Genomic DNA, 11,374 nt, shown 5'->3' on the forward strand with positions numbered 1-11,374 from the left:
ATTAAAACAGAAAGCTTTCCTGCTAACTGTTAAGCTCGCTAGGCAACCGTCAGTTTCTGACGTCACCCTTGTGATTATTGTTATTATTATTACGTATCATTTCATTAAAATATTTTGGAACATATGTATATTTTACGCGAAGAGTATTAATAATACGTCAAGGGAACAGACAAATATGTACTGTTTATTTGTTAAGAAATTACCATTTGAAGTCTCCATATTCCGTTTCCGCTTCCGTCATCTTTCTTTCCGCTTTTGTGTCCTCTCGTAGCCATCATGAAGTGAGTGTACAGAATACTATCAAAAGCCATCTCAACGCTGACATTAACATTATCACGATGGTATCTATATTAAAATTAAACATGTACCCTCTTCTTTTAGTGATGCCTGCTATTTGTCGTTTTCAGGGTCGAGTTGTGCAGTTTCAGCGGGTATAAAATATACCCCGGCCATGGCCGGCGTTACGCCAGGATAGACGGAAAGGTAACCACTCGACCCAACACCGGGTTCCTGCTGCTGTGTTTTGTAAATACGGCGTAAAGTGCAATTTACCGGGTTACATATTTGTTTTCGTTGTATCTGTTTCTGCTGATATCGGTGTCCGTAACGTCGGCAATGGTCAGACTGGGTCTAGCGACTCCATAGACCGCTAAAACGTGCTAACTTGCGAGCAAGATACATCCACAAGTTGTCAACCAGTCAGGTTGCACTCGTGTTGTAATGCTAACTAGTTTTATATTAAACTAGAGTCAACGCAGCTGACCGACCTTTATGGTTATTTTCAGAATGTATGTTAAGAAAATTGCCTCACTTTGTACAATACGTCTGGGAAGAGCCATTAGTACTACTTAAACACACTTATTTAACCGTCTTGGCGTGTAATGCTTTAATGTATGTACCACAATGTGCACTTAACAATACCCACAATGGGGGAAATATGGTATATACACACTTTCTCCTAAAAAAAATGCAATACTGTCAAAATTTTTAGATGTAAGAGTTGCACCTGCCTGATTATTTTAAATGAAAATGATCGTTTGTAGTTTACTTCACATTATAAGAGTAAATGTATCAATGTCCATCATACTGCGGTTTTCTAATTTTATAATCTCTGTACGATTTCCTGTCTTTGATAGGTGTTCCAGTTTGTCAATGGCAAATGTGAGGCAGCCTTCCTGGCGAAGAGGAACCCCAGACAGATCAACTGGACTGTGCTGTACAGACGCAAGCACAAGAAGGGCCAATCTGTAAGTAACAGGCTGTGCTGCCTGTACATGATAACCAGGTGTTATGATGGGCTCCATGTCTTCTTTTATGAACTGTGGGATAAAGCAGCCAATGCCTGCTTTTAAAAGTACAGTTTGGTGGTCCATCATCATCTGGTCCAGATATTTGGCTGAATGCGTTTCTTATAACTGCTGTCAAAACTGAAAATCTTGCTTTTGTTTTAGGACTTTAACACTGCTAACATAATGTCATAGTGGCCTTTATGGCAGATGGGGAACTAGATTTGTCTTCACAAAAAACCCTTTTGATAGGTCTGCACTAGTATTTAGACTATTAAATACAAGTTCCCACTCATGCTCACGTCTCAGTTTGGCTGCGGGTGGACGGTGTGCACAGTGAACGTCTGTGTTATGTGCTGTTGTCTGACTGCGTTTTGCAGGCTGGGCAGCAGTGCTCACTCCACACCTGAAGCCATAGAATAACTGGAGATCATAGTACTGGTCCTTGACGTCGTTATTGACATCTCTCCATTGGCCAGCCTCCAAATTCTCCTACATGCTGCAGTACTTCTCACCTGTAACTGGTGTGCAGTCTGATTCCATTACAACAAGCAATTTATAAAATACCAACATTTGAGGGACTTTGTAGGGCAGAGTTGGAGGCACACTCTTTTTCGTAGAATGTGTGAAATTCATTGTCTATAATTTATACCAATTTACATTGCATTGTAGCATTGGCAGTATTGTTGTAGCTTGGTGAGACAGGTGGTGGAGCGCATACCTCCGTTGATGATAGCGAGGCCTTTTGGCGACGGGTGTATCATGCAGCATTATTAATAGAACATTCTAATGTTCTCAATTTTTTACTCCAGGTATGTTTCATGGTTGTGTTGCTGCTGATATGTATTGTTTATTCTGCTCCAAATAAACTGAGGTTTCTTCATGTGTTTAACAGGAAGAGATTGCAAAGAAGCGTACTCGCCGTGCAGTGAAATTCCAGAGGGCCATCACTGGGGCCTCCCTGGCCGAGATCATGGCCAAGAGGAACCAGAAGCCCGAGGTCCGTAAGGCCCAGAGGGAGCAGGCCATCAGGTGAGGACACAAACTGTATTTTTATTTAACTAAAATAATGAAGGGCTTATGTTTTAGCAGGAGACACATAATCCACTTCTAATCTTGGAACTTGAGTCTTGATTTACGTTGGCCATTCCAGTGGTAGTGGCCCCACAGAAAGCTTTTCAGAGTCTTATCTTGGAACCTGATTTGACTATGCAGTTCAGGAAAACATTAACCTGGAATCAATTTCGTCAGGACCAATCTAAATATGTTTTGCATTAAAGAAACAAGTAATATAATTAAGAGAAATCATGAATGTGGTGGTGAACTGCCATATATACATACGGCACATCTGGCACTGTTATTGAAATATCCAAACGTTGGCTTCTGTGCGGCTTATGTCTTTGACAACATGTACAAAACTAGAGTGATTCAGATTCCACACTGAAAGTGCTCTGCCGGATTCAATTTGTGTACAATAGTGTTCATAAAATAACCAGCCTAAAAAATGTCTTATTTTGGGTTGATGCAACAAAGGAGACAACATAATTTACCGTACACTCTTTTACATCAAGGGACATGACCCTAAATATATTTTAGGAGTACGTTAACACATGATTGCAAGAATATGAGAAGACTTTGACCATATCGCCCTCTTGTCCAGTTAGGCTGATTGTTTCTCTTTTTTCGCTCTCAGAGCTGCCAAGGAGGTCAAGAAGGCTAAGCAGGCAACCAAGAAGCCCTCTGCAGCAAGTGCAAAGGTAAGACTATTGAATGTTATTATATTTAGAAGAACCCTGGAAACAAAACCCAATTTGATACATATATCAAACTAAATTTTGCGTATAACTGACGTAAAAACTATGTTTTGTTTGGTCTACACTAGTATTGAGACTTAAATACAAGTTCCCACTCATGTCCACGTCTCAGTTTGGCTGCGGGTGGACGGTGTGCACAGTGAACGTCTGTGTTATGTGCTGTTGTCTGACTGCGTTTTGCAGGCTGGGCAGCAGTGCTCACTCCACACCTGCAGCCATAGAATAACTGGAGATCATAGTACTGGTCCTTGACATCTCTCCATTGGCCAGCCTCCAAATTCTCCTACATGCTGCAGTACAGAAACTAAACCGTACACTGTTGGAGCTCTTCTGTATTTACTGGATTATCAATTAACGTCACTGTCGGTTGTAGAACTGGTGACTTGGTAACTGTATTTAATGCATCTCTTCTTCTGTAGGCTTCTGGTAAGACGACACAAAAACAAGCCAAGCTCTCTAAGCCCATGAAGGTCAACGCTCCTCGTGTTGGTGGAAAACGCTAAATCAGATTTATGCTTGTGAATAAAACATTTTTGCTTAAGCACCATATTCGTTTTTTGTGATTTTATATCGAAACGCGCATAGCATCCATGCTAAATATGTTAACCAACACCGTTTTAGGTTAAAGTACATTTTTACTATAAGAATTTGGGGAACTCTGCTGCATAATAAGTCTACAAACTGAACTTGTTACATTTTCATGATTTGTCCTAAAGCAGACCGATTGTTCAGCTGCTTAAATCCCTTTTAGACACTTTGAACATAAAAAGCTCAGGTGTTGCTTAAACCAGTTATTTTTAAGTTGGTGTGAACCAGAGCCCTGAGACTGGGAGACTGACGGTTAGTGAAAAGAGGCCAGCTTCCTTAAAAGGGCGACATTTGTAGCTGCCAATTCTGCCGTGTGAACCGAGTTGCGTCCCACATCTCATCCGCTTAATAGTTTTGCAAATAAAATGTCAGTTATAAGAATTTGAGCTGTAAGTGGAACAAATGAGATGTAAGTTGACCTTAATGACCTCAGATCAGTGTCATGGACGTTAGAAACTGGATGTGTTGCTCTAGTGCAGGGGTGCTCAATACGTCGATCGCGGCGTAGTATTGGTAGATCGCATGACATAAAAAGAATTTGGCCCGCTGTCACTTTTCTCTAGCGCCAGCAGCACCACAGCAGCACAGCAGCGTTTCTTTCTCGCGTTCCGTGTCAGTCCCTCGCCCGCCGTCTCGTGCGCCGCGGAGCTCCTGACACTGGTTTGCGCGGACGGACGGAGAAAAAGTCACTAGCACTCATAACCCCCCGTCGGTCGATCGCACATAAAAGTATTAACCATAAAGACGAGATTGATCTTTGTGTAAAACCGTCAGTCGACAGCTGATAAACAGGATTTATTAGAATGACTCAGCCACAGCCATGACAACCATCAAAGTGACATTTGTTCAGTCAGCAGATCAAGAAATAATTCAGTGATGACTAATTATTGCTAAAATATTCATGGGGTTACAACACGTAAACTTTATTGGGAACGTGTCAATGAAAGTGCTATTCTTACACACAAATGATAAAACCTTTCTAGAAACGAAGCATTCAACAGCAGGATTTAGATCACTACGAGCCGTTGGCACGTCTGTTTGCTTTGACTATCAATAAAAAGCTGCACAGGTTTTCCTGATAAAAAATCAGGAAATAACATCTTTCTTTACAGTTTTCAGAACGAGAATGATTTAATAAATTCATGATTCGCCCTCTTAAAGATTAATGCTATTTAAATTGAAGAAATTACATTCTATATATTCAATAATGATCTAATGGTCACCGAGGTACAGATGACGCAACCGTAAGCTAATTATAAATAAGTAAATTAAAAGACTAATGTGATCACATCCTTGATTTAATTTAGAAACATTCCTTGAAACCACATTTAACATATATCCGAGACTTACATGTTTTGGGAAATTAGTGCACGAGGTACGGCTTGCTACACCTGAAGTATGAATCTTGAAGAAAAAAAAAAGAAAAAACTTCCCAACTAATGCACGAGACAAAGCATGAACTGAAATAATTGAGTCATAACAGTAGTTTTGACGAGTGATACATGTGCGTTCAAGACAACGATTTCTGAGTTGGAAACGGTTCTGTCTCTTTTGGGTTTCGTTTTTTTTCCACCCCGAGGACATTTGAAACTCGAGGGAAAGTGCACATTTCCATCAGGGACATGAGGCTTAATGTGGAAGAACAATGGTTTTGGCTGTTATGGAGATAATGTGAGGATGCTGGGGGGGGGGGGGGGGGGGGGCTGTGCCCAGGGTCTCCCTTCCAGTGGAGGAGCACTCAGGACTCTGCTGCCGTCTCTTTGGCCGCTGCCTTCTGCTCCTGGTTGAAACTATGAAGAGAAAAAGACCCATTTTGAGATTAAACGGTAAACTGTTAAGAGCCTTCCCGTTTCATTTGCTGCCCGAGCACAATTAAGAAACAAAACACATCACGAGGTTGTAGCAAGGATTTAAAACTATTTAGTTAAAAAAAAAAATCTATGCAAATGCACTTGTGTTGCCTTCCGTTTTTATTTGCACTCAAATAAGCAAAACATCCAGCTGGGAGACTTTTCCCCTCGGTTTCATCTTTCAGGCATTAATACATTTATTTTGAAAAATTCAATTCAATATGTGTATTGTGCAATAAAAAATTAAAAAAGAGACATCATTTAGTACAATAGCACAACCACCAGCAACTGGACTGATTGTGGGGAATTGAGAGATACGAGTTGTTGCGTAATCACACGATCCTCAGACACATTGGTGCTGAATGTGCATTTCCCCTGTTTTCCGGTAGAAGTCCAGAAGAACTCAACTTGCACTTGATAACAAGTTTGAAGTAAAGTCTGCAGGTCTTTTCATTTGGTCTGTTGGGAATCAACTTACCACCTAAAAACGACCTCATGTTGTTACACATTTACTACGACGCTCACCGGTTCAACTGCGATGCATTTAAACATTAACTTGTCGCTGTGATGTACAATCAGCAACGAGTAAGGACTACATACACTAACCGCTAACTTATAATAATACAGAGATAATAAGGTCATTTATACAGGGATGAACCACAATAGACACACAAACCTCCAGATCCTGTAGAGCTGGGTGGCTCCTGCGCCGCCCACAAAGAAGTTGACACAAAACAGGTTCCAGTTCTTGGGGATGATGACTAACGAGTATCTGGACCAGATCAGGCCTGGTGGAAGGAGGACAGCGGTACGTGAAGGTTAAGCACACTGATGCTGAACCAGCTGCCGCTCGTGAGAACACACTCCGTTTTGTCCAGAGAGTAATAGATAACATTTGTTTGAAGAAATATATTGCAAAATCAGAAGCATCGGATGACCTTCAGCACAGATCGGTCAAATTCTCTCTGAACTGACAACCTGATGATTTGTAAATGTCCATTAATGCCGCAAAAGCAGAGAAGACATAACTCCATTCAGCTGTGATCAGTCATATGTTCATCTTTATTTCTGAATGTTAGACATTTTTGTGACACACTATGCCATAATGGTCAAGTTTCCTTTTGGAGATATATTTAATTTAAACCTATTTAATCTCACCTGTGGCCAACAGAACTGCAGACTGGGAGGTACTGAGTTTATCGGCTGGTCGAGTCATATCAGCCAAACCAGCTGCAACCAGACCCTGTGGAGGGAAGAGAGCGTGTTCCTTGACTCTACTCATCTACTGTGCGTTAACAGATCGTAAGAACACTTAAATAGCTCTTATTATGGTACTTTTGTAGTTCGACTATGTTGAAGAAATGTTACTTTCTGTATTCTTGTTGTTCTTAGTTTGTACTCTAGGTTGATGCACTTATTGTAAGTCGCTTTGGATAAAAGCGTCTGCTAAATGTCATGTAACACAACGGTGACCTTTAAGTCGATGGCACCGGTTACCATCCTCAACGTACAGCTAAACTGTATAAAATGCACTCACCCATTTAAACACCGGAGCCCAGAAGAAAACTGTTCTTGGACCTGAAATAAAAAAACAAAAGAATAAGGAAAACGTGAAATTTGACAGTTTATGTTTTAACGGTGGTTATTAGAGTATTGTTTGGAAGGTGCCTCTGATCTGCCTGCTGGAGTTTTCTAACGGGTGTAAAGATAAAAACCTAATTCCTTACTGTCGAGGCCGTTATCTGCGTAACAGATACCTGGGCGCCAATAACGTGAAGTTACTGTGTCGTTTACTTTAAACAACAGGAGGAAAAATGTGAGGAAGCAAAAAAGGTGCTAATCTCAAATTTATAATTTGAATGTTTCTATAATATTGATGCACAAATCACAATGTGAAATGATCAGATCAAACTCTTCATAAAAAATGTGTTGGCATATTTTTTGTCATTAAAGAAAGAAAAAAAGACTTGAAGACGGATCATGAGCATCTTTACATTTTGGTTCATATAAAAAAGGAAATGCCATCTGACACATCGTAAGGCTCGGCTCACATTTCTATCGATTGTCCTTTTTTATGTTTTATTGTTGTGACCATACCTTTGAACTCCTCTCAAAGTTTGAACTTAACAACACAATAAACTTAATGCAGGTCTGGCATTAGGACAACATGTTGCAGTTCATATCAGTTGATGAAACATTTTAGAATTTGATTTCATCCACTACTAGGAGAAGACTCTTAGAAACTGTATTTATGCAAAGAAATAGAAAAGTGCTCAGGACAATTACAAAGCTGCTGGCCTGGAATCAGTTTTCCTCACGAGCTAAAAAGCAGGACGCATGTGCAGCAATTCCTGGCTGAGGCAGGTGGCTTTAGGCCCCGCCCCTTCCATACCTGTACAGAAAGGTGTCCTTGACAACCATGCTCCAGTACCCTTCTGTACAAAACAAAGAACAGCTGATCCCCAATGAAGCCAGCAACTCCTTAATCTCAGTACCCTCTCATTCAGACCGGTGTCAAAGAGCGCTGTGTGTGTGTGTGTGTGTGTGTGTGTTTAAATTGTACAGAATAAAACAAATACATTCAGTTAACGTATAATGCAATGAATCCCACCGTCTTGGCGTATTTTGGCGTCATCGTTTGTGGTGATGTTGTATTGTATGAATTTAATGTGTCTACAATAATGTGTCCACAATAATAGAAAGTGGGTTGACACAACACAACTTCCTGAAGGTGAGATATACTGGAGGTGTCTCTGTTTACTTCAATGTTTAACATTGTGTCACATGGTTTGGACATATCAGGAAGGATATTACATTACATTACATGTCATTTGGCTGATGCTTTTATCCAAAAAGCTTACTTATATTCACTGTAGACACGCAGGAGCAAGGAGCAACTCAGGGCGTCTTGCACAAGGCTCAAGGACACATCGATGGAAGGCGACCCCTGAACAAACCCGGAAAGAAAGAGTTGCTACCATGCATCGTGATCAGAGTTTAAACAATAAATTGATAAAGACAGAAAATTATTCAGCAAGAATTTGGATGAATCAATTCTTCGTTTAAATCAAGCAAAAACATTTAAAATGTAACTTAACCTCATAATGGGGCGCTTTTTAGCAGTGGGGGGTAGAGGCCGCACTGCACTGCAGAGAGGTTGTTGGTTCGATCCCGCTCTCCCCCATTAGTTGCAAGTCGAGTGTCTGTCATGAACCCCAGTTGCTTCCCGGCTCAAGCGAGTTCACTTCACCTGTCTGCTCTAAAATAACTGGTTAAATTGGGAGATGCAGAGAACTAATTTCCCCTTGGGGATAAATAAAAGTGTATATTCTATTCTATTCTATAATGTTGTCTTTGGATCACTCTTATTCAAATTAATATCTATTCTTATTTTTATATTTTACCTATTCAGTCCTTGTGCTGCTGCAAACCCGAACTTCGCCTCTAGGGCTCAATACACGCTTATCTTATCTTAGTTATTACTAACTAAATTAATAGGACCATAATCATAGTGTGATAACAAGGTCTGATTTCAATGCTATTTTTTTGTAAATAAAGTTGATATGACAATAACATGATAATTGTGCTGGTTAGAATAAAGCACCTTTTGATTTAAAAAATAAATAATTCTTATGGCAATACTTTTGAACTCTCCCCTCAAATCCAGAGCGGATTGCCTCAATAAACTTCTTGATTTTAGGAGATAACGTCATAAACTCTGCTCTTCTTCTTCTCAGACCGCTGGTGTAATCCCATCAGATTCTCCCAGAACAACACCGACCCATCAAAACAACGACTTTCTCACAGCTCAGCCATCAAGGACAGACAGGAGCTGCTGCCCACCGAACAGCTGGATGGGTCCTCACGGGCCACACAGACATTACACAACAATACACACTCCTCACCTGCCGGGTGGTTGTACAGGGGTCTCAGCTTGGCGGGCAGCATGTGCTCGACCTTGTCCAGGATCCGGTGATAGGACATTCTGAGCGCGGCCATGGTTGCAACGTTCGGCGGATAGAAGCGACGACACCGAGCGGAACTTCAAGCTCGCTCACTAAACGCTGAGCACGTCAAATACTCGGCTTTTCGGAAACACGTTCGCCTTCGTCTGTGTGTGAACGATGTTGTCAGATAAATTAATAAATAACTGCCGGGTTTGCTGTTCTACCATCGACCTTCCCCCTCAACCGCTGGTACCATGCTAGCTCTGCTAGCTGCTCAGGAGCTTCTGACTGACCCACACGACGAGGTGACTTTCGGTACGATGCAACCTACCGCGTGAAGGGCGGGGTTTAGATTGTTAGCGGTCCTGATTGGTCCGCCTGATCAGAGCCCCGATCTGATTGGTTCAGAAGGGAGTGTTACTTTTCATGCCCCGCGTTTCCCGATGAATGGAACAAAATGCACCGCTCTAACAGGAATTATAAACATAAATTAGAGTTTAAAAAACAAACTATAGTTTGAATATAAATATCTAAAAAATATGAGTTGATTGAATTGCTAATTTTATCTTTGACTATCACTAAATAATAAAGAAACCATAAGCGTACATACAATACAATGTTGCAATTGTATTCCTGAAAGATAGTGTAATCTGCCTTCATCTTTTTATTATATTAGATTTATAATATATATATATATATATATATCTAATTATATATATATATATATATATATATATATATATATATATATATATATATATAGCATTAAATAAGACCACAAGAGAAGCAAAGACAACATAGAAATAAGAGGACTCTTGAATCAAATAATACTCGCGACATACAAGGAGTACAGCAATCTTGGAACAGGGCAAAGCCGCCGATGGCCCTCGAGGCTGAAACCTCCAAAAGTACAATAGCGGTTATTGTGGCCCTGTGACTGAATCTATGGCTGTGCTTTTAACTTCCATATTAGTTAGTATGCCAGAGAAAGATTGAGTATGTCCCAATATGTCAAATGCAGTATTACAACAGTATCAAGACGTCCTGCATCTGGATTTTCGGACACACACTCTTCTGTTTAGCAGATATGAGAGGGGAGAGCCTCAAAGTTCAAGGTGCAATTTCATGGGATGTATTATGTTCCAAATCAACACATATGCAACAGTATGTCATTTACAAGGGTAGCTGCAGTGTGTACTAAGAGTAAGTATGTAATTATATACGATTTGGAAGGCAGCTTCGGTTTCATAACAGCCTCACACAGGTGTTGCGCCTCGGGGCCCCAAACAGGTTAATCAGGCTCAGAGGACTCTGGAATTGTTTAAAAAGGCAGTTCCTCGTCAAATAGCTCGACAAATTGTCTTCAAACTTTGAATAAGACACTCTGGGTTGATTATGACCGTGGCTACATTCAACATGCTCACATTTTAGAGGTGTGTTATTACAATTACATGTTGAATCAAATTCATGCGATTCTGGTGCAGGTATTCGTAAATAAATAACACTGCCATGTGAACCATATGCACATTAATTAAGTATATTCTTGTACCTATTCTTATAACCGTGACTAATACACACATATACAGCATAGATAGATCATAACCCCGGAGGAGTTTTTTTGCCAGATCAAGTAAAAATCACATAATTCATTCCATATTGATATAATACACAGTCCCATGTGTGAAGGGTTCGCGTCCACCGTGATATTGACACTTTTATTGAAGTAAAATATTCGAATATTCGAATTAGTTCCCGCGAGCTTCCCCGGAACCACGCGTCCCGACTTCTCTTCGTTTCCTTAAAACGAGCGCTCCCAACCCTCTCAGTCAAAGCACGCAGTTTATCGCGTTGTTATGACACAGCTGACCGCTGCCTGCGAGAAGAAATAA

The 11,374-nt window shown here is 40.6% G+C and overlaps 2 protein-coding genes and 2 non-coding genes across 4 annotated transcripts; 3 read left to right on the forward strand and 1 right to left on the reverse strand.

Annotated features, from left to right (window-relative positions):
* Positions 1-255: 255 nt before the first annotated feature.
* On the forward strand, positions 256-3,645 carry rpl24 (ribosomal protein L24). Its single transcript, XM_056430357.1, has 6 exons — positions 256-281; positions 408-483; positions 1,137-1,247; positions 2,182-2,318; positions 2,980-3,043; positions 3,520-3,645. The coding sequence occupies exons 1-6, from the start codon at positions 277-279 to the stop codon at positions 3,601-3,603; spliced, it is 477 nt and encodes a 158-aa protein (XP_056286332.1). The 5' UTR covers positions 256-276; the 3' UTR covers positions 3,604-3,645.
* Positions 1,606-1,786, forward strand: LOC130209635 (small nucleolar RNA SNORA23). The gene has a single exon (XR_008834659.1). It is a non-coding gene; the product is annotated as a small nucleolar RNA SNORA23 (small nucleolar RNA).
* Positions 3,223-3,391, forward strand: LOC130209643 (small nucleolar RNA SNORA23). Its single transcript, XR_008834660.1, has one exon. It is a non-coding gene; the product is annotated as a small nucleolar RNA SNORA23 (small nucleolar RNA).
* An 819-nt stretch (positions 3,646-4,464) lies between the features above and the next one.
* On the reverse strand, positions 4,465-9,788 carry mpc2b (mitochondrial pyruvate carrier 2b). Its single transcript, XM_056429340.1, has 5 exons — positions 9,444-9,788; positions 7,076-7,116; positions 6,697-6,781; positions 6,215-6,326; positions 4,465-5,478 (listed from the first exon to the last, which is right to left on the reverse strand). The coding sequence occupies exons 1-5, from the start codon at positions 9,535-9,537 to the stop codon at positions 5,427-5,429; spliced, it is 384 nt and encodes a 127-aa protein (XP_056285315.1). The 5' UTR covers positions 9,538-9,788; the 3' UTR covers positions 4,465-5,426.
* Positions 9,789-11,374: the final 1,586 nt, after the last annotated feature.

Source organism: Pseudoliparis swirei, chromosome 2, assembly GCF_029220125.1.
Source record: "Pseudoliparis swirei isolate HS2019 ecotype Mariana Trench chromosome 2, NWPU_hadal_v1, whole genome shotgun sequence".
NCBI classification, from domain to species: domain Eukaryota; kingdom Metazoa; phylum Chordata; class Actinopteri; order Perciformes; family Liparidae; genus Pseudoliparis; species Pseudoliparis swirei.